Source organism: Notolepis coatsorum (assembly GCF_963971535.1).
Source record: "Notolepis coatsorum genome assembly, chromosome: 16".
NCBI lineage: Eukaryota > Metazoa > Chordata > Actinopteri > Aulopiformes > Paralepididae > Notolepis > Notolepis coatsorum.
Window position 1 is genome coordinate 23,801,170 of NC_140180.1, and position 21,250 is coordinate 23,822,419.

The 21,250-nt window shown below is 46.1% G+C and overlaps 1 protein-coding gene and 1 pseudogene across 12 annotated transcripts in view; one reads left to right on the forward strand and one right to left on the reverse strand.

The window, feature by feature from the left end:
- The window catches only part of ankhd1 (ankyrin repeat and KH domain containing 1), a 95,831-nt gene that overhangs the window by 22,309 nt on the left and 52,272 nt on the right, over positions 1–21,250 (reverse strand). For 6 of the 11 annotated variants that reach the window (XM_084332219.1, XM_084332215.1, XM_084332218.1 and 3 more), the window contains exons 8-22: positions 20,399–20,554; positions 19,788–19,869; positions 17,624–17,815; positions 14,163–14,272; positions 13,981–14,068; positions 12,875–13,002; positions 12,609–12,752; positions 12,374–12,476; positions 10,262–10,518; positions 8,943–9,248; positions 8,313–8,745; positions 7,850–7,989; positions 7,234–7,345; positions 6,603–6,748; positions 5,594–5,736 (exon numbers count right to left, since the gene is read on the reverse strand). In XM_084332219.1, the coding sequence (XP_084188345.1) occupies positions 5,594–5,736; positions 6,603–6,748; positions 7,234–7,345; positions 7,850–7,989; positions 8,313–8,745; positions 8,943–9,248; positions 10,262–10,518; positions 12,374–12,476; positions 12,609–12,752; positions 12,875–13,002; positions 13,981–14,068; positions 14,163–14,272; positions 17,624–17,815; positions 19,788–19,869; positions 20,399–20,554 (2,540 nt within the window). Of the gene's footprint in view, positions 1–5,593; positions 5,737–6,602; positions 6,749–7,233; positions 7,346–7,849; positions 7,990–8,312; positions 8,746–8,942; positions 9,249–10,261; positions 10,519–12,373; positions 12,477–12,608; positions 12,753–12,874; positions 13,003–13,980; positions 14,069–14,162; positions 14,273–17,623; positions 17,816–19,787; positions 19,870–20,398; positions 20,561–21,250 lie in introns of all 11 variants that reach the window. The other 5 variants (XM_084332214.1, XM_084332217.1, XM_084332212.1 and 2 more) reach the window with 1 other exon arrangement.
- Positions 1,418–4,559, forward strand: LOC311242378 (coiled-coil domain-containing protein 39-like; annotated as a pseudogene). The gene is made up of 5 exons: positions 1,418–1,511; positions 2,429–2,755; positions 3,130–3,827; positions 3,920–4,106; positions 4,453–4,559. The product of its transcript is annotated as a coiled-coil domain-containing protein 39-like (transcript).

Here is a 21,250-nt window from a genome sequence, read left to right on the forward strand (position 1 = left end):
TTTTGAATTTAATTAACCTGTACGTGCAATTTCCTGCAATATAGAGCCTTCAATCTTGACCAATAAAGCTGCTCTTTTCACTATAAAACTCAGTTAACCATAACGTAGTTATGGTTAGATTTATATATTGGGGGGGGGGTATATCATATTTTTCATATGATCAAAAAGTGGTGGAGCAAGATCATACCTTTGCTCCACCAAGTTCAATAGTGGGAGAGCAGAGATGCTCCGAATGCTCTTATGGCCAGGCGTCTATGATTCACTGATACAAAGTAAAATAGTGCAGTGCAATAAAATAGTTAATAAAATAGAATAAAATAATGCAATAGTGCATTGCAATAAAATAGTTATCATCGTATTTTTTCGGGAGGCCGGTAAGGAGTGCATTACAGTAGTCGAGTTGGCTTGAAATAAAGGCATGGATCTGGTTTTCAGCGTCCTTTTGATTTATAAATGGCCGTACTTTAGCTATGTTTCTAAGGTGGAAGAATTACGTTTTTGTCAACTTGTTGATTGTGATTTAAAGCTTAGGTCTGAGTCTACCATGACACCAAGACTTAACTCACTCAAATACAGTTAGCAGCTGGATAGACCACAGATGGAAATTAGCTTCTGCTAAATCTGCAAACATATTTTCATGTAACAATGATGAATTGTCAAAAAAAAAGAAAAAAAAGAAAAATAATTTCTTTTTAAAATAGATTCAGGGCTTTTCAGAAAACATTCGGGGCTTGAGCCCAAGTAGCCACCCCCTAGCCCCGCCCCTGGAGTGCATGCTTACCAACTGTCCGTCTGCAACACTACTATCACAGACATCTAAGAAGGGAGATCCCCCCCCTTGAATGGCCCTTCTAAGGTTTCTCTCCTCCACACTGCCTGTGGTGCATTTTTTCCTATTGCTAGGTTTTAGTGAGTTTTTCCTTACCTTCGCGTGGAAGTCTGGGAGTGTTTGCATTCATTCATTTATTTTGCATTTGTTTTAAATTTGTTGGACCTTATGGTGTTCTTGTTTTGTTCTTGACTTATTGTTATGTTTCTTCTTGACTTGTTTAAAGAAGCCGTGTCCGGCCCATGGGGACATTTACGTGTGTCGTCGGGCCTTACAAATAAATTAGATTTGAAATTTGATTTATACACACACACACTCAGTTGTAACCCCAATAACAGACGTACTGTGACATCACAAATGTTATAGAATGTGCTATTATAACATCATACTGTGACATCACAAATGTTCTGAGGTCCTAGAATGTTGTATGATGTCATGATTGTACAAGGCCACTCAGAACGAAGTTGACAAAATAAATAGCACTGGCTAACCATAGCATTATTTGGTCAAGTTCCTTTGTAAGGAGTTCGTTTACATACGGTGTTCGTTTTTATTGTTGTATTACGCGGTTATTAGAGTCTTGAGAAAATGTATAACGCTATTTTGGCTGAGATAGCCTCATCGGGCTTTGCCATCCCTCCTGCCAATGCTGAAAACAAAGCTTTGGAAGATGAGATTCTAAGTAGGGATGCACCGAATGGGAAATTCTTGGCCGAAACCGATACCGAAAATAGGAAACAGTTGGCCGAAAACCGAATGCCGAAAATGATTAATATAAATATATAATGTATTTTTTTTCAGCTACCTGATTATGGCAAAAGACATGATTTTATGGCAAAACTTTACTTAAATAATATTAATAATCACCATTATGGGCCCATAAAACATGTATTCAGTTTGAATGCATACATTAATTCCAGACTGACTGCTGAAAGATTGTACAATTTAAACATTTTCTCTTTGCATACAACAAAATGTGCATTAAAGTCAAGTGCATTTTCTTTTCTCTGTAGGATAACTACAACAAAGTGCATTCAGAACAAAGCCAAGGTGCTTTAAAACTGCATAAAGATCTGCATAAAGACACACACATAGAAGGACTGTTGTATTTACTACATCTCCCATGACTCTTAGCGGGGGATGACGTAGCTTACGAGAGACGGGTCAAAGAGGAATGGAAGCATTGTTAGCTAGCTTAACGCTAACGTTAGTTAAAGGTTTTTAACCGTGACGGGCATATAGTAATGGCGAGGATATAAAGCATGTTAAAGACGCATTTATTGGATGCGTTGCTCGCGGAGTTAACATAGAAACAGCGCGACTCCCAAGAGGAGTTATCACAGGCTGCAGAACGCAGGAAGAGCTGCCAAGCTGCTCACGTTATACGTTGCGCATGCTATGTCTGTAGCCGTGTTTTGATTACGTCATCACAACAACACTTTAGGTTACGAACGTTACGTAACCCTGTTCTTTGACATTCTGTGATATATCTTCAGTGCTAAAACCCTTTCGGCCGAAAGCCGAAGTGCCTTTTTAACCATTTTCGGCCGATAATTTTCGGTGGCCGAATATTCGGTGCATTCCTAATTCTAAGGATAGAAAATGAGAAGCTGCAGCTGGAGAACAAACTTGGACAACACAAGGACAGGAAACAAGCCATGTCTGAACACATAAAAAATGTCAGACAGGCGCTGTCTCACACTCATGATCTGTGCAAGGCTAGGGAGAGAGATCGAGGCGGAGAGACACTTCAAAGCCATCGCAGAGCGAGAGACGGGTCGCCTGCGGCAGGAGAGCAGACACCTGGAGAGCGAGCTTGAAAACCTGTAAGAAAAACACACCGCTCAAGAGAACAACATCAGCAAGGCCACTCAGAAGATGGATGAACTGACGGAGCCAGCTGAACTGGGCCAAGCAGACCCTGGACGCCTGGGCCCAACAAAATTAATAGTTGGTTTCAGGTTGCCGACCGACCCTGCCAATTTAGGTGCGACCCAATATATTTTATGAGTTTTTAAAAAAAAATTATATAAAAAAAAAGAAAAACGTTTTTTTTTTTTTTAGAATAAAGTTTCATAGAAATCTTAGTCAAACATTTAGTATTATGGATATTAAACATGCTGGCAGAGTACATGCATCCATGTTGTTGTGAACATTTTAATTAAATAAAGAAATTCCCTATCCATAGTCGCCGTGGGAAAGAATTATAAAAAAAAAAAAAAAAAAAAAAAAAAAAAAAATCCCTACCTACCCATGGCCAAACTGACAACCAACCTGAAACCAACTATTAATTTTGTTAGGCCCTGGCTGGAGGAGTCGGCATCCAAGGACGAGCAGACCATGGCCATAGTGAAGTACGCCCAGCAGGACAAGAGCAGGATCAAGGCACTCACTTTAGCAATAGAGAAGAAGACAGAGGATGCCAACCTAAAGCGCAAGGCCCTGGACCATCAATTCACTGAGACGACATCAGCACAGATTGCTTTAGACAAGACTGCAGAGAACCTCCGACAGGCCCACTTCGAGAGACAGGAACTCATCCGCCAGTGGGAGAACACCATAGAACAGATGAGGAAACGGGATTCTGAAATGCAGCAATGTGCAACGCAAATCAGCCTAGTCAACCAGGAAATCAGGGTGCGGAACGCTATCCTCAGAGAGAAGAGAGACTTCTTGGAGAGTGAGATGACCAACAACAAGGAGTATGAGAAGAAGATAGCCAAGGCTAACCGCCTGGCAGCCAAACAGACAGGCCTTCCAGGATCAGGAAAGCAACCGCAACCGGCTGCAGGACGAGTTGACGAGTATGAAGACCACAGTGGACAGAGCAGCCACAGACGTAGAGACTATGAGGTCCCAGATATCCAGCAGGAAGAAAAGCATCCAGGACAAAACTAACAAGTTGAATGCGGCCATAATTTACAACAACGGTCTGGAGGAGAAGCTGATGGTGATGGCAGAGACAGCTCTTAGTGTGGAGGAGAGGGCCTGTCAGAGTGTCAGAGGGACCAGCTGCTTAAGGATGAGGAACAGGCCCTTAAAGAGCTGGATGTGGAGCTGCACCACCAGCGGGAGGTGGTTTTTCGCCAGACTCAGAACCTACAGGCCCTCAGAGCAAAGGAGAAGAACCCCCTGGCTCAGCTGTCTGGGAGCAGGGCCACCCTCTCCAGCCTAGACAGCCACCTCAGCAAACTGGACCAGAACACCCTCAAACAGCAGGACATCATCTCCAACCATAGCCCCTTACGTGACTGCGATCTGCAAGCCAGGGGCTTTTGTAACCGCAGTCACTCTCATCTATGCCGCTACCAGGCTCGTATTAAGTAACAAGCGCTGCTTCTGAGCTGGGGGTGTGTCAAAAATATATCAGATATGAATTTCAAAGATACCCAGCGTACAATATGGGTTTAACACAGCGAAACGCTGGGGTCTGAAAGCTCAGAGTTGCTAATAAACCTTTTAAATCATTGTTACAAAACGAGTGGTAATTACAGAGCGAGCCGTGTATTTCCGCCATTGGTGTCACAGTGCATGGCGGAAATACACGGCTCGCTCTGTAATTACCAGCTTCAGGACCAGCAGTGCACGCAGTTCAGTCTCTCTAAGATCCGCTGCATCTTCAGCCAGCAGCAGTCCCAGGTCTTCTGCAGTGCAGTCCGTCACACCCAAGACCCTGGAGTTGGGCCTGGGTCTCTGTGACCTTCCCCCCACATCCACTCAGCACCGCTAGCAGCCGTAGCAGCAGCAGCCGCAGCCAGGGCAAGAGTCCATAGCCCGGGGTGCCATCACAGCGTCGCTGACCTTCCTGTTGGTCTTTGTAGTTTATATTATACCACAATAAAATGAATCCTGTCACCAGCAAATTAAGCATTTGTAACTATCAGGGAGGAAGAAATGGTGTTTCACTAATTCATTATTCATGGTATCCTAAAACAGTTGTTCAAGATTGTTGTTCATGTTTTGAACTAGTATCACTAGGTTTGATATCTTAACACATCCTGCGCCAAAAACGAGTTTACTCGTTATTGCCCGCCAATCTAATAACGCCAACAACGAGTTTACTCGGAAAATGGATCTAGCAGATCGAAATCAAATAATTGGATTTTCTTTTTTTCTACCTGTAGTCATATAGATTTGTGTTTTGCCTGATTTGTGTTTTGCCTCTTCAAATTTAGCCAGAATTGGAGAGTGGGATGCGATGGACATTTATACTCTGGGTAGCGACCATTATCCAATTTTGTGCAGATTTGGTATGGATCTGAAAATAGAAGTTGAGGAGAGAGTGCCCAGGTATAATTTCTCGCAGGCTAATTGGGATGAATTCTTGGAGGCGGCGCGAAAGTTGATAGGAGAGATTGACTCTGAGGGGAATGTAGACAGGTGGAATGCTTCTCTTAGTGAGATGATCCATAAGGCAGCGCAGGACACAATTCCTAAACGTCACACTCCAACATTTTGGGAAAAACACTTATTTGCCATCTTCCCCAGAGTCCAATGAGAAGATTGATATAAATTTGCATTTCTTCACGTTCGATGGCGCTAGGCTAGCTGCTCCCTACCGCTTCCGGTCCTTGTGCTAAACTAAGCTAACATGCACCTGGACCCCTCTCTGGGGTTACTGGACACACCGAGATGAAAGCAATGTCGATCATCGAAGATGGCAAGTACATGCATTTCCACAAAATGTTGGGAGTGTTCCTTTACGATGCCGTCCCAACCCTTGGAAGAGGTGACATGGTCCATGTTGAGGTCCTTTAGCCTCACCTGGAGTTGATCTCAGCCCCGGCGTTGAGGAGGATCTTGATGATGTTTACGTAGCCTCCAGAGGCGGCCAGGCTGAGCGGCGTGTAGTCCGAGACGTTACGGTGCTCCTTATTGGCTCCTCGCAGCAGCAGCAACTCCACCACCTGTCCACCACAACAGACAGTTAAACTACACAGAGACAACTCCACCACAACAGACAGTTAAACTACACAGAGACAACTCCACCACAACAGACAGTTAAACTACACACAGACAACTCCACCACAACACAGTTAAACTACACACAGACAACTCCATCACAACAGACAGTTAAACTACACACAGACAACTCCACCACAACAGACAGTTAAACTACACACAGACAACTCCATCACAACAGACAGTTAAACTACACACAGATACAACTCCACCACAACAGAGTTAAACTACACACAGACAACTCCACCACAACACAGTTAAACTACACACAGACAACTCCACCACAACAGACAGTTAAACTACACACAGACAACTCCACCACAACAGACAGTTAAACTACACAGACAACTCCACCACAACACAGTTAAACTACACACACAGACAACACCACAACAGACAGTTAAACTACACATAGACAACTCCACCACAACAGACAGTTAAACTACACATAGAGACAACTCCACCACAACACAGTTAAACTACACACATAGACAACTCCACCACCTGTCCATCACAACAGACATTTAAACTACACATAGACAACTCCACCACCTGTCCATCACAACAGACAGTTAAACTACAGAGAAAACTCCACCTGTCCAACACAACAGACAGTTAAACTACAGACAACTTGACCACCTGTCCAACCCAACAGACCGTTAAACTACACATAGAGAAGCCAGCTCTAGTCTCCTAAAGTGGGTGGGGTAAGCAGGCCCGACAAAGCCGCGCCTTGTGTGGCTAACGCAACAAATTACAGGAAGGACCTGGTTAGTCTTCCTTTTGAAAGCGTCTCTTGATTTGTGCTCACCTCCTGGCGCCCCCCGGAGCAGGCCAGGGAGAGGGGCGTGTCTTTGGTTCTCTCCGACTGAGCCTCAATGTCGCCCCCTTTGTCCAGGAGCACTTCCACAACTCCCACGTGGCCAGCGGTGGCAGCCAGGATCAGAGGGGTGAAACCTGGAGGGACCAGAGGAGGGACAGGGCGCAGAGGGTCAGTTATGGAGATGGAGAAGGCCCACTGGGTGTTTTCATGTCATTACTTCAACTGACATTATGTTTGGTGTCGATATGCTACTTGGACTCTGATGGTCTATTGGTGCCATGGCCTTCTTCAGGGCTGGAGGTATACATAGGCGTATTTCTAAGGTATACCGGTCCATCATGAATCAAAGCAAAAAAAAAGCTGTGCATTTTTACAATACAGTCTTCAACACACATATTTTCAAAAGGTAATCCAAAATGTATGAGAAATTACACATTACAAAGAATGTCATGGAAATTGGATAAGAAAATACCATTATGCATTATCCACAGCAACCCCCGTGGTTTTCCAGCCCCAGTCTTGTTTTTATTAAAAAGATGATATATATATACAGTATATGATATTTTGGCCATATCGCCCACCCCTAAAATAAATATTCCACTTTTGTCACAGTTCATACCCTTCTTGTCCCGGTGCTCGATGTTGGCTCCCCGTGCGATGAGGACCGACACCAGCTCCTCGTGTCCTCCGGCACAGGCCAGCGTCAGCGCAGTGTCATGGTTGCTCTCCGTCTGCAGAGACCACACGTCTTGTCTCAATAAGGGCAGAGGTGTGTGTGTGTGTGTATGTATTGCGTCTTTGATTTTTTTTTTTTTATTATTTAACCGGGAAGTCCAATTGAGATACAAGATCTCTTTTGCAAGGGAGACCTGGCCAAGATAACTGCAATAAAATGTGCGATATATCACACACCAATAAAATGTGCGATACATCACACAAGAACACAATAAAAGTGCATGTATACGATATACAATACATCACACAAAACACAAAACCAGAATAGCCTACATGATAGTAAAAGTGTATGACTGAGGGTGGGGACCCGACTACAGAAAGCAGCAACATTCTTCTTGTAAGAAGTTATGTAACAGAGATTTAAATTTGCCAAGAGGCACCAGGGTATCTACGTGGATATGGTCTCGTAGCCCATTCCATGCCCAAGGTGCGAAGTGAGAAAAAGCCGTCTTTCCTAGTTCAAAGAAATTAGAACCGGTACGCGTGGTATCGGGGCTTACATGTGCGTCGATGTCCACGGAGGGGTAGAGGGGCAGCACGGAGGGGGGCGAGGCGAGGCTAGAGGGGCTCTGTAAGGGCGGCTGGGACAGGGGCGTGGGCGAGGTGGTGGTGTTCAGCATGGGGACGCGGCTGCTCACGGCTGCAGAGGGAAAGAGGCGGTTAGCGGCGGCAACATTTCAGAGGGGCCGCCGTACCGGTCGATGCCGGCGTGGCGACGCCATACCGTTCCGTGAATGCAAGCCTGTATTAAGTCATCTGCTCATAATGTGTTCATTCATAGCAATCTAAGAAAATAACACAGGCTAAAAAATTATCTGCCACATACAGCATGAGGATAGCATTGCTATTACTGAATGAAATCCCTACTTCAGTCACATAAAAGGGAGTCAAAGCGGTTTTCCCGCACCAGCCTCCTGTTCCCCGATTAGAGGCGGCGGCGGCGACGTGAACGCAAAGCCTCACCTGCCATGATGTCGTCCAGCGTGTCTGTGAGCGTCTGTGCGGGCGTGGCCACCATGAGTCCGTCTGGGGCCTGCTGCTGCGCGAGCATGCCGGGGCCTAACCCGGCCAACTGCTGCCCCTGCCCCAGCATCTGCTGCCCGACCAGCACCCGCTGCAGCTCCGGGCTGGTGCTCCCCGGGTAGTCCGCGGGGTTGTAGTCGGGGAGGGGCTGGATGGGGACGAAGGCGGTCTGGAGGGGCGGAGGGGGAGGCTGGGGCTGCGGCTGGGCCTGGGGCGAGGGGGGGAGAGGGGGTTGCTGCGGAGGCTGCTGCCCGTCCCGGTAGAGGATGGTGTCCACCTGGGGCAGCTTGGCGTAGTCGTCGTCGTCGTCTCCGTCCGCCTCCTCCTCCTCCGAACCATCCTCGTCATCGTCGTCCTCGTCGTCCTCGTCGTCCTGCACAAGAGTCACATTCAACTTTAGCGTCGGGGATGAACAATGAGGAATTCATGGTACAAAACTTCAAGTATGTCCCAGGCTTAAATAACTACTACTGCATGCTAAGAACTGGGTTTGTTCGCTGAGCTTCTGGTGCCGAGACCGTCGTCAGAGCATGACTTCATAAACCAAGCAGAATAAACGGCGCGGCTCACCTCGTCTCCTTCCTCTCCCGGCTGCTCCTCTTGCTCATCCTGCTCCTCCTGCTCCCCATCTCTGTGGGCCTCCTCGTCTGTGTCGGAGCCGGTGTGCGTTAGGGCCCCCGGTGAGGCTGAGAGGGCCCCCGGGACACAGGGCGTGCCACCGGGCCCCGGCCCCGGGCCCTGGCTCTGTCCGGCCTCCTGCTCCTCCTTCAAGCCCTTGGCCTCCATGTACTCTTTGGTGAACTGCTGCTGTGTCTTCAGCTGCAGCTGTCGCTCCACCTTCTGAAGCTCCTTCAGAATCTTCTTCTTCTTCTGCACCTGAATAGGCAACAGACAAATCCATTCCAGATATTTTAGCAGTGTTTACAAGTTGTTCCTATTTAATAATGGACCAGAATGGAACTAAGTCATGGATTTCTATTTATTTGTTTGTTTATTTGTTTGTTTGTTGCATATCTCATATAATGGTTCTCCATGTTTACTTAAATCAATGCGTTTTTAACTTGGTAAAATACTTAATTTAATCTTAATAAAGTTAAAAACATAAGAACCCTAGCCTCGTCAGACGGTCTTAGTGTAACAAACAGAACCCTAGCCTCGTCAGACGGTCTTAGTGTAACAAACAGAACCCTAGCCTCGTCAGACGGTCTCAGCCTAACAAACAGAACCCTAGCCTCGTCAGACGGTCTCAGCCTAACAAACAGAACCCTAGCCTCGTCAGACAGTCTTAGTGTAACAAACAGAACCCTAGCCTCGTCAGACTGTCTCAGCGTAACAAACAGAACCCTAGCCTCGTCAAGACGGTCTTAGTGTAACAAACAGAACCCTAGCCTCGTCAGACGGTCTCAGTGTAACAAACAGAACCCTAGCCTCGTCAGACGGTCTTAGTGTAACAAACGGAACCCTAGCCTCGTCAGACTGTCTCAGTGTAACAAACAGAACCCTAGCCTCGTCAGACGGTCTCAGCGTAACAAACAGAACCCTAGCCTCGTCAAGACGGTCTTAGTGTAACAAACTGAACCCTAGCCTCGTCAGACGGTCTCAGCGTAACAAACAGAACCCTAGCCTCGTCAAGACGGTCTTAGTGTAACAAACGGAAACCTAGCCTCGTCAGACTGTCTCAGCGTAACAAACAGAACCCTAGCCTCGTCAGACGGTCTCAGCGTAACAAACAGAACCCTAGCCTCGTCAGACGGTCTTAGTGTAACAAACAGAACCCTAGCCTCGTCAGACGGTCTTAGTGTAACAAACAGAACCCTAGCCTCGTCAGACGGTCTTAGTGTAACAAACAGAACCCTAGCCTCGTCAGACGGTCTTAGTGCATCGCTCACCTGCTCCTCCCGATTCTTCTTCAGCTCTTCGATCTTGTCTTTGGTGAGCGGCTCCCCCTGAATGAGCTCCAGGGACTGCAGCTGGGCTCTCTCGATGGCGCTGATCCTCTGCCCCAGCTCGTTCAGCTTGCCCTCCGTCTCCTCCACGATGCACTCCAGGGGCTGGCACAGGTGGAAGGGCGGCTCCGCCTCGGCCCCGCGGCCCGTTGAGTTGGGGCCGCCGGGCTGGAGCGCCGCCTGCCTCTGCTTGGACGCGCCTGGAGAGGAGGGAGAGACAAAGGGGAGAGACTCAGGGAGGGAGCGTCGCTAAAAAGGGAGGCAGGATGGACCTAGAGGTAAAGAGGCCGGCCAGTAACCTAAAGGGCGCTGGTGGACTGTGCGTGTGTGTAACTAGGAGGGATATGAGGACTGTGTGTAACTAGGAGGGATATGAGGACTGTGTGTGTGTGTAACTAGGAGGGATATGAGGACTGTGTATGTGTAACTAGGAGGGATATGATGACTGCGTGTAACTAGGAGGGATATGAGGACTGTGTGTATGTGTAACTAGGAGGGATATGAGGACTGTGTATGTGTAACTAGGAGGGATATGATGACTGTGTGTAACTAGGAGGGATATGAGGACTGTGTGTGTGTGTAACTAGGAGGGATATGAGGACTGTGTATGTGTAACTAGGAGGGATATGATGACTGCGTGTAACTAGGAGGGATATGAGGACTGTGTGTATGTGTAACTAGGAGGGATATGAGGACTGTGTGTATGTGTAACTAGGAGGGATATGAGGACTGTGTGTATGTGTAACTAGGAGGGATATGAGGACTGTGTGTATGTGTAACTAGGAGGGATATGAGGACTGTGTGTAACTAGGAGGGATATGAGGACTGTGTGTAACTAGGAGGGATATGAGGACTGTGTGTAACTAGGAGGGATATGAGGACTGTGTGTGTGTGTGTAACTAGGAGGGATATGAGGACTGTGTGTATGTGTAACTAGGAGGGATATGAGGACTGTGTGTGTAACTAGGAGGGATATGAGGACTGTGTGTGTGTGTAACTAGGAGGGATATGAGGACTGTGTGTAACTAGGAGGGATATGAGGACTGTGTGTGTGTAACTAGGAGGGATATGAGGACTGTGTGTAACTAGGAGGGATATGAGGACTGTGTGTGTGTAACTAGGAGGGATATGAGGACTGTGTGTATGTGTAACTAGGAGGGATATGAGGACTGTGTGTGTAACTAGGAGGGATATGAGGACTGTGTGTGTGTAACTAGGAGGGATATGAGGACTGTGTGTGTAACTAGGAGGGATATGAGGACTGTCTGTGTGTGTGTAACTAGGAGGGATATGAGGACTGTGTGTGTGTAACTAGGAGGGATATGAGGACTGTGTGTGTGTAACTAGGAGGGATATGAGGACTGTGTGTGTGTGTGTGTAACTAGGAGGGATATGAGGACTGTGTGTGTGTGTGTGTGTAACTAGGAGGGATATGAGGACTGTGTGTATGTGTAACTAGGAGGGATATGAGGACTGTGTGTATGTGTAACTAGGAGGGATATGAGGACTGTGTGTGTGTGTGTAACTAGGAGGGATATGAGGACTGTGTGTATGTGTAACTAGGAGGGATATGAGGACTGTGTGTATGTGTAACTAGGAGGGATATGAGGACTGTGTGTATGTGTAAGTAGGAGGTATATGAGGACTGTGTGTGTGTAACTAGGAGGGATATGAGGACTGTGTGTGTGTAACTAGGAGGTATATGAGGACTGTGTGTGTAACTAGGAGGGATATGAGGACTGTGTGTGTGTAACTAGGAGGGATATGAGGACTGTGTGTGTGTGTAAGGAGGGATATGAGGACTGTGTGTGTGTAACTAGAAGGGATATGAGGACTGTGTGTATGTGTAACTAGGAGGGATATGAGGACTGTGTGTATGTGTAAGGAGGGATATGAGGACTGTGTGTGTAACTAGGAGGGATATGAGGACTGTGTGTATGTGTAAGGAGGGATATGCAAAAAGACTAATTTAAATTCCCTTGTGTACATTGCCAATAAAGTAATCTTCTTCTAAAGGAATAACTAGAAAGAGAGATCTAGACTCGGACTCCTCACCTTTGCTGGAGATGGGAGGGGGCGTGGCGATGTTGGAGGGGGCTCTGTCTGGCTCTTGAGGGGGCACCACCATGGCGAGCGCTTGGAATGGGACACGAGGAACCTGCAGCGGGGGGGGGGGGGGGGGGGGGCAGCAAGAAGTCAGTTCTGACTAAACCAAGCCACGGCCACCAATTATGAAAGATAAATGCACCAGCGGTCATGTCTCGACCTCCTACAAGCGGCGGACCCTTACCTGAGAGGAGTCTTGCGAGGGGGGAGTGAGCTGGGACATGTCGGGGGCCGGGACAGACAGAATGTTGTTCGGGTAGTCGAGCAGGTAGGACACCACGTTGGTGTGGCCCCCCTTAGCAGCTTCTATCAGCATGGTTGACCCATCCTACAAGGAATAAACACGTGTGGGTTCAGGGCGACATGTTACTACAAAACATGAATGGATAGATACTTAGATTTGCATTAGTGTGTTTATTCACTGTGTGTGCGTGTGTGCGCGTGTGTTACCTTGAGCCTGTGTGTTGGGTCAGCCCCATGTGCCAGCAGCAGCTCCACCACAGCCAGATGACCCCCGGCGCAGGCCAACGACACCACCGTGTGGTCATTATTGGCTGTGGTTCTGTTCACGTTGGCACCTGGACGGCAGAGGGAAAATTCATTCAAGCGTGTTCCTCGAGGGTACAAGGAAGTCCACAGTCTTCTGGCCCATAACTACACAGCCGTATTGGTTTTAGCGGCACGACCCCGTGTGCATTAGTTATGTGTAGTGGATATACGTTGCGACAACATCGTCACAAATGTGTTATTTACCGACATAGGATTTCATTTATGCCACTCCAGCTCATAGCCTTGCTGCGTTTTCAACTATTGCAGGGGGCTCTCTTTACCCGTCTCCCAAGACAAGTTGTATTCCAAATTGCACTACAAAATTGGACACATATTTCTATCGTGGTGGTTGTTGTTTAAGTAGCATTCCCATTGTTTTCCGTTCTGGTTCATATTTGGTCGATGACCAGATCAAAAAGTCACAAAAACCTCTAGCCCTGAAGCATTCGCTTTAGACCGGGGCTTGTGCTACAGTACATTCCAGCCAAATTGTGCCTTTGATTGCTCAAAATAAAAAGTTGAAAGCAAAATGTGTAGTTGTATTACCAAGAATGTGGCTGATCAGGATAATACAAAGTATTATTTATAATGGTGGGGGGGGGGGGGGGGGGGGGCTCAAGTACTGTGTCCAAAAACACAAAACCCCGGTAGGAAAAAGAAACGGGAGGAATTACATCTTTGAATTGAATTTTCAAATAAACCAATTGAGATAATTTTATACGATAGTTAACGACCAGGCAAGACTGGCGCCTCAGTCACGTCTCACCACGTCATCAATGCCTCCTCACAGCCACGTCCCACTCTGAACGCACTCTGACAATTATCAACACCCAAGAGGATGTACATATATATCACAGTTCCTTTTAAAAGCAGATCCGAGTACGGACCGGTGGATTTCTAATATGATTTCCTTTAGAAATTGATGTTTTTTTTCGACTGGCCCCCGTTTGCCGTTCAATAAAAACCCATGCGTTTTTCGAGCGGCCCGCCGCCGCCACGTGACTCACCCTTGCTGATGAGGAACTGCACCGTGCAGAGGTGTCCCGCCCTGGCCGCCTTCATCAGGGGAGTCCTCCCCCCTTCCGACTCATGTTCCTAGAGCACAAGGGGGTATGACATGTTACGTTTGGGGAAAACAAAAGAAGAGGACCAGCGGGGGGAGCGATGAGGTGTGTGTGGGATGCGTTACCAGGTTGGCTCCCGTCAGCAGCAGCACGTCCGCCACGTCGGTGTGTCCGTTTTCACAGGCGTACGTCAGCGCCGTGTCTCCCGTTGCCGTGGTGGCGTGAACGTTTGCCCCTGGGGAGACAGAACCAGAGAGGTCAGGACGACTGTCCAAAGTGGCGTAATTTATTGTCTTACTAGTTACGCTGCTGGCCAGTATGACTTACTACTAGGGATGTCCGATATTATCGGCCGATATCGGCATTTAAATGTGATATAGGAAAATATCGGTATCGGTTTAAAAAAAATAGTTTTCTTTTTTACATTTCTATAACCTTTATTTACCCAGGCAAGCAAGTAAGAACAAATTCTGATTTAATTTATTGTCAAAAGTATGCATAATGTTGTGTTAATTCCACAACAAGAGATATGTGATTGTTAATTACCTGAAATTATTCCGTTTTTTGGGGGGGGGGGACCCTGCATATATCGGTATCGCTTGATATCGGTATCGGAAATTAAGAGTTGGACAATATCGGTATATCGGTATAGGTAAAAAAGCCAATATCGAGCATCCCTACTTACTACCATGCTGTATTTATACCTGTATCACCGTACATATTCATATTACAACTCTACATATATCTGATTAGCACTACTCTACTAATTTATATAGTTTATACCCAGTTTAATCACTAGTTTTATACATTACATTGTATATTGCTGTTGCACTTTACCGTTACATTTGCCCTCTGGTTGGATGCCAAACTTCTTTTCAATGTACTGTACTTGTGCTGTATAATGACAATACATTTGAATCTAATCTAAACTGTCGAAAGTGGCATAATTGCTTAAAAAGGCCCAATCTGGGATTTATTTAATTACATAAAATGAACATCTTGATTCTTTATGCTCAGGGATTCTTCATTGAATAAAAAATATATATACCGGTAACTCCTCATAACACACAAAAGATGTTTAACCAATGTATACAAACATTACACATGTAAACAAAACCCTTGTGCCAGCAAACTGCATTAAAAACTCTTAGCTGCAACATACACTCCATCTCTATATGAAGAGCTCACTCAATCTATTTGAAAATTAAAAATAATTAGGGATGCACCGATCCGATATTGATATCGGCCTCGATATGACTAAAATAGCTGGATCGGGTATCGGGGGGAAAATATATTATATATATATCGGATTTTTTAAATATTTGTTTTATAATATAATAAATAACAATGCAGTACATTTATATCTATGTGTTAATTTGTTAAATTTAGGTTAGGAAAGTTAGGAAAGTAATGTTTTAAGTCAAGCCTGATGTTGCCTTGCACAAAAGAATGATCCCAGTCTCTTCCACACAGTGTGAGGCATAGTTTTTTAATTGAACAATAGGTATTGGATAGGTACTCGGTATCGGCCGATACCCAAAGCCCAGGTATCGTATCGGGACTGAAAAAGTCGGATCAGTGCATCGCTAAAAATAATAATAATAAATCAGTGGTGGGGCAACCCGTTGTTTTTGTATCACACACCGTTAAGAATCCCTTCCAACCAAACTCCCATGGGAGCTGAGCCTACCCCTTAGGCTGGCTTTACAGGGTGAAACCGTCATGCAACCTTAGTAGCTTGAAACCTAGTTGCATTTGAGTCACATAGTATAAAGCTAACATCTCAATTTTGTGAAACTAGTTTTATGTAAGAGCCAATCAAAACATCCATAACGTGCCAGGTGATGATGTCAAACAAATAACTCTTTGATATCTTTAATAATGATGCACTGTCACAACGTTACAATGTAACCCCGGAGGGTTGGCAACCCTAACAATGAGATGTCTGGCTAGCGAGTCAACCTCACTGTCAAACATAATCGTCAGTGGAGATGGGACCGATCCCATCCAATATCTGTATCGGGTTCCGATATGACGTAATTCACTAATCGGATATTGGCCTGACTTCACCGATCTAGATTCCATATGCAGAGCTTCAGAGTGCAACCATTTAATCTCATTTTGCAAGCATTCTTTGAGATAGTGCTACTAAAAATTTACCAATGTTTCTTATTTTTATTTTTTTTTAAAGCTTTACTCAGCACTATGGAGTAGGGATGCTCGATATTGGCTTTTTTACCGATACCGATATTCCGATATTGTCCAACTCTTAATTTCCGATACCGATATCAACCGATATCAACCGATACGATATATGCAGGGTTTCCCCGTCCAAAAAACTGAATAATTTCAGGTAACTAATCATTTCACTGGATATATATATAACAAATATTGTTATTGTTTTTTATTTTTTTTAAACCGATACCGATATTTTCCGATATCACATTTTACTGCCGATATCGGCCGATAATATCGGTCGGCCGATAATATCGGACATCCCTACTATGGAGGCATATTACTACCAGGAGTAAGTGGGCTAATATATCTTTACTCAGCACTATGGAGGCCTGTTACTACCAGGAGTAAGTGGGCTAATCCAGCCTTAGTCAGCACTATGGAGGCCTATTACTACCAGGAGTAAGTGGGCTAATCCAGCCTTACTCAGCACTATGGAGGCCTGTTACTACCAGGAGTAAGTGGGCTAATCCAGCTTTACTCAGCACTATGGAGGCCTGTTACTACCCGTTTGTATTTGAAGCTACTTAACCTATAGTTCAAATAAATTATTTGGAATATACATTTAAATGTAATGTTGTGTATATTCTTTTAATAGGAAGTGCTGTGTTGTTTACTACAGCATTGTGTAATCTCACAGATGATGATGATAATGAAAATAATAATAATAATATAATTGCTATTATTCAAGAAAAAATAGCTCTAGTATCAGTTCTGTAGATATCCAAATTCAGGTATTGGAACTGAAGAAAGTGGATCGGTGCATCTCCAACTGTCGGATCATATTTACGTTATTGACAGAAAGGCTTGCTAGCATGAAGATAGATTGCAGGCTAATTGTCTTCACTGGCACCAGTCAAGTGAAGTATACATTGGCGAAGCCAATATACTGTATATAGAGTGCCTCTGGCCAAATTGCGTGCTCATTCCATGTAATTGCAGCTTGCGGGCCGCACATAAACTGTTGACTCACAGACGTCAGTCAGACACCTTCCCTCATGTAGGCTGGCCCTCACGGGTCCAGCTAAAATAATACCTAGCTAGTTAACGTTAGTGGAATAAACGGCGTTGTGAAACTTTTTTAAATGCTTCGTGAAACGGTCAAGTTTGCATGGAAATTATGTTTCATATCACTTGCAACCTTGCAACATCCAGTTTTTGCGTGAATGTTTCATTGAGTAAAGCCAGTAGTTGTAGAACCTGTAGTTGTAGCGACTCTCAGACCTCCCTGCTCACCTGCAGCTAGTAGGTCAAGAACTCCTTCTCGCTGTGCGTCCAACCAAACTCCCACGGAATCCGAGCCTAGCCCTTACATCTAAGGTTCTAGAGACCCTCAGACCTCCCTGCTCACCTGCAGCCAGGAGGTACTTGACGAGCTCCAGGTGGCCCTCCTGTGCAGCTTCCATGAGAGGAGTGGAGCAGCCCAGCTCGATGTCGGCCCCAGCTTTGATGAGGAAGTCGGCCACCTCCAGGAAGCCTCCGCAGCAGGCCAGGGTCAGCGCAGTCTCCTGCGTCTCCTCCGTCTGTGCGTTGATGTTAGCGCCTGGCAAACAAAGGAGGAGACTCTGATCATCGCTGTGTTTTATGTAGGGCTGTCCCCTCTTAGTCCATTAATCAAGTCCGTTTTGTCTTTTCATGCTGAATGAGTATTTTCCTGAGAAACGGTAAACGCATCTCTCCAATAGGCACTACTTCTGCATAATTACACGTGGGAAACACAATGTTACAGATTCGTTGATTACCAGTAATCAACTAATTGGACGGCAAAGTCGTATGACTATGATGGGGAATGTGCACAGGCAGCGTTTCTGATGCATTTTCATGATGAGCGTGTGCCAGGACAGAAACACTCTGCTGTCTCTACCAGGCCTGTAATGGTGCCACCTCTACCAGGCCCGTATGCTGCCATCTCTACCAGGCACGTAATGGTTCCATCTCTACCAGGCCCGTATGGTGCCATCCCTACCAGGCACGTACAACCAGCTGACGAGTAGCGGTGCCATTCTATGCATAAATGACTGGAAAGTATCGGAAGATTTTCGACGTGGGACAGAAAGGGAATTCACCCAGGCCATCTAGCTGGATTTTGACAGTAGCTCACATAAAGAAAGGCTGCACCAAGTTCCAGTTTAGGAAACGCAAGATAATTATTCAGATAACGCTACACTAGCTATTCACATGCAAAGAAATAATGCAACTTGTGTTTGTTCCTTCCGACAATGATTTGATTATGGTGCCATGAATTACTTCTCCATGTGGGTAGCCTACTTCCCCTCCCATCATTCAAACTCAGCCACATTTCTTCTCTGCGCGGGCCTGGTTTAACGCTCCTGAAAGTTGTCCAATATCCTATCCCCATTGCACAAGCAGTTCTTTTCATTGTGTCATGTTGAAAAATGCCTCCCAACTAGACATTCCGGCATCCTGTCAATCCTCTTCCAAGCTCTGTAGGCTATGGGTCGTGCTTCCCCCCCAAGAGGCCAACATGCACTCTGTTTTGGACGCTGGTGCCGTTGCGCAAATTGGGTAGCTGGGGAACACTGTGCCATGACAATAAAATGATGTCTCATCATATCTAGGAGGGAGAGAGGCCACGGATTTTTAATTGCATTCAAGGGGGAAGAAATGCTGTTTTATATCAATAGGCCCATAGTATTCTCCTGATGAGGAAGGGACGTGTTTTGCCATACAATATGGCACACATTATATATTCAAAATGTATATTTATTGTGCCAAGCGACCCGATTGAAACCGGTGATGAAACGACTAGGTAGAATTCGAACCAGCAGTGATTATGTGCATTTTATGGCCAGAAATAGTTATTTCTTTAATGTAGTCGCAGCCACCGTACATTTCTTTAATGTAGTCGCAGCCGCCGTACATTTCTTTAATGTAGTCGCAGCCGCCTTACATTTCTTTTTTGATCCACTTTTTCTCCTTATTTTTCTATTTTTCTCCCATCCCAATTTCGCCTTGCCAATTCTCCCTTCAATTCTCCCCTCCCCTGTCTCGAACGTTGCTAGACTATGCCTCCCAGTGGTCGGCTGCAGTGAGGACCAAGCATTGCATCACGTGTCCCCTCCGGTACACAAGGAGGCAGCTGTCGCATCTTTTCACCTGTACAGCGCAATCCCTCAGTAGCGAGGAGTAACGCGTGGGAGGCTCACGCTGCCCCCGATGCTTCCCGATTCTGCTGTACAGGCGCACCAACCGACCTGTAGGAGTCGCCGTCCACAACGTCCAATCCCCACGCACCAGCTTTCCCACCCCTAACACTGCCAATTGTGTTAGTATGAACGACCAGCCAAGCTGGTAGCAACCCAGCGTATCCTGCGTTAGTGGCGAGCGCCTTGCCCACCGCGCCACTTAGCCTCCATACATTTCTTTAACGTAGTCGCAGCCCGTGTACATTGCAACATAAACGCTGCCGTGCCACTTGCGTGTCGATCCGATGCAACGTTGTCCGAGTACGTTCCCAGTTAGTCGACTTGAAGATAGCCCTAGTTTTAGTTTACCTTGAGCTAGAAGCAGCGCCACCATCTCCTCGTGGCCCTCTCTAGCAGCCTCCATCAGGGGGGTGTAGCCTTCATCGTTCACCTGGTTGCACACAAAGCATGGAAAGGTTACTATGGCTCATTGCAACCAACTCAAGTCAATGTCTTCTGCACAGTCAACGGACCCATCTCACGGTGTTTGACCGAGGGAAGCTCAGGGTGCGTGCATGCGTGCGCATGCATGTATGTATGCATTCATGCAGTAAGGCTAGGCAATATGAAAGAAATTACTATCAACTTTTCTTTTGCTGGCATTAATATATACCACGATATCTGCTCACATATACAAAATCACATGTTACATAATCCAATTGATGACCATCACATTGAACTAGATGGTGATGTAATAACCAACAAAAACTCTTCCTTTTCAAGTGATAATCCCTGATATTTCAAGTGATATTTTTCAGATCTTATTTTGTGAAGAATCTTAGGTTAACTGTGTAATTGGTATCCTTCATTTAAAAAAACACAGAATTGTGTAACACAACATCACAATCTAGTCACGTCATGAACCCACTGAAAGACCATAAAACAGTCCCCGGGTGTGAATGTACGTTTCGTTGACCCACCTCTTCCAGGTTGGCTCCTCTCTCTATGAGCAAGGCCGCCAGCTCCACGTGCCCTCCGCAGGCCGCCAGGGTGAGGGGCGACTCAAACGAGTCCGCCGGCATGTTGACCTGGGCGCCGCTGTCTAACAGCAGTCGCGCCACCTCCACATGGCCGTCCTGGGACAGCGGAGAGAGACGCAAAGGGGGGAGAGATAAGCACCTGAAGCTTGAAGCGCACACACACACACACACACACACAGGTACAAACGAGAGCTACAGAGACCAGGGGGATGATCTCTGGCCCACACCATCTTTTATGGTGCATTCTTCTACTTTATTATGTGGTATACTGTGTGGAGAGTGGAAGGAAAAGGGTAAAGAAAGAGATAAGAAGACATGCTCCATGCTAGCAAGAATCAAACCTGTGACGTCCAGAGTGCATGGTTCGAGTCTTAGCTCATGCCAAGATACCAGAACACCCTGGCCGACACAGATTTTAATTTGATGTTCTAGTCTTTCCATCAAAAGGCTTTCGGGGGAGCGCCCTATTCTGGAACATTTTCCTGAGATGCCAACTTATGTGTTGTTCCTGAAAGAGAAGGGTGTTTTCATATGAAGGTGATGAGGCTTGGGTCAGATGTATTCCCCCTGAGGCCGTGGTTAGACTAGTGTATTCCTGGCGTTTTTTTATACGTTTTTGAATATGTTTCATGTCCCTATTACACAGAAATGCGTTTTTTTGTGGATACGGCTGAAACGCAAAATTGTGTTTGCGTTTTGGAGAAACGCTAAAAAACGTGCAGACAACAGCGTGTAGTCTGCATGAGCCGTTGTTGCGAAAACGCCCATGCGCAGTAGATACCATCTGCGTGC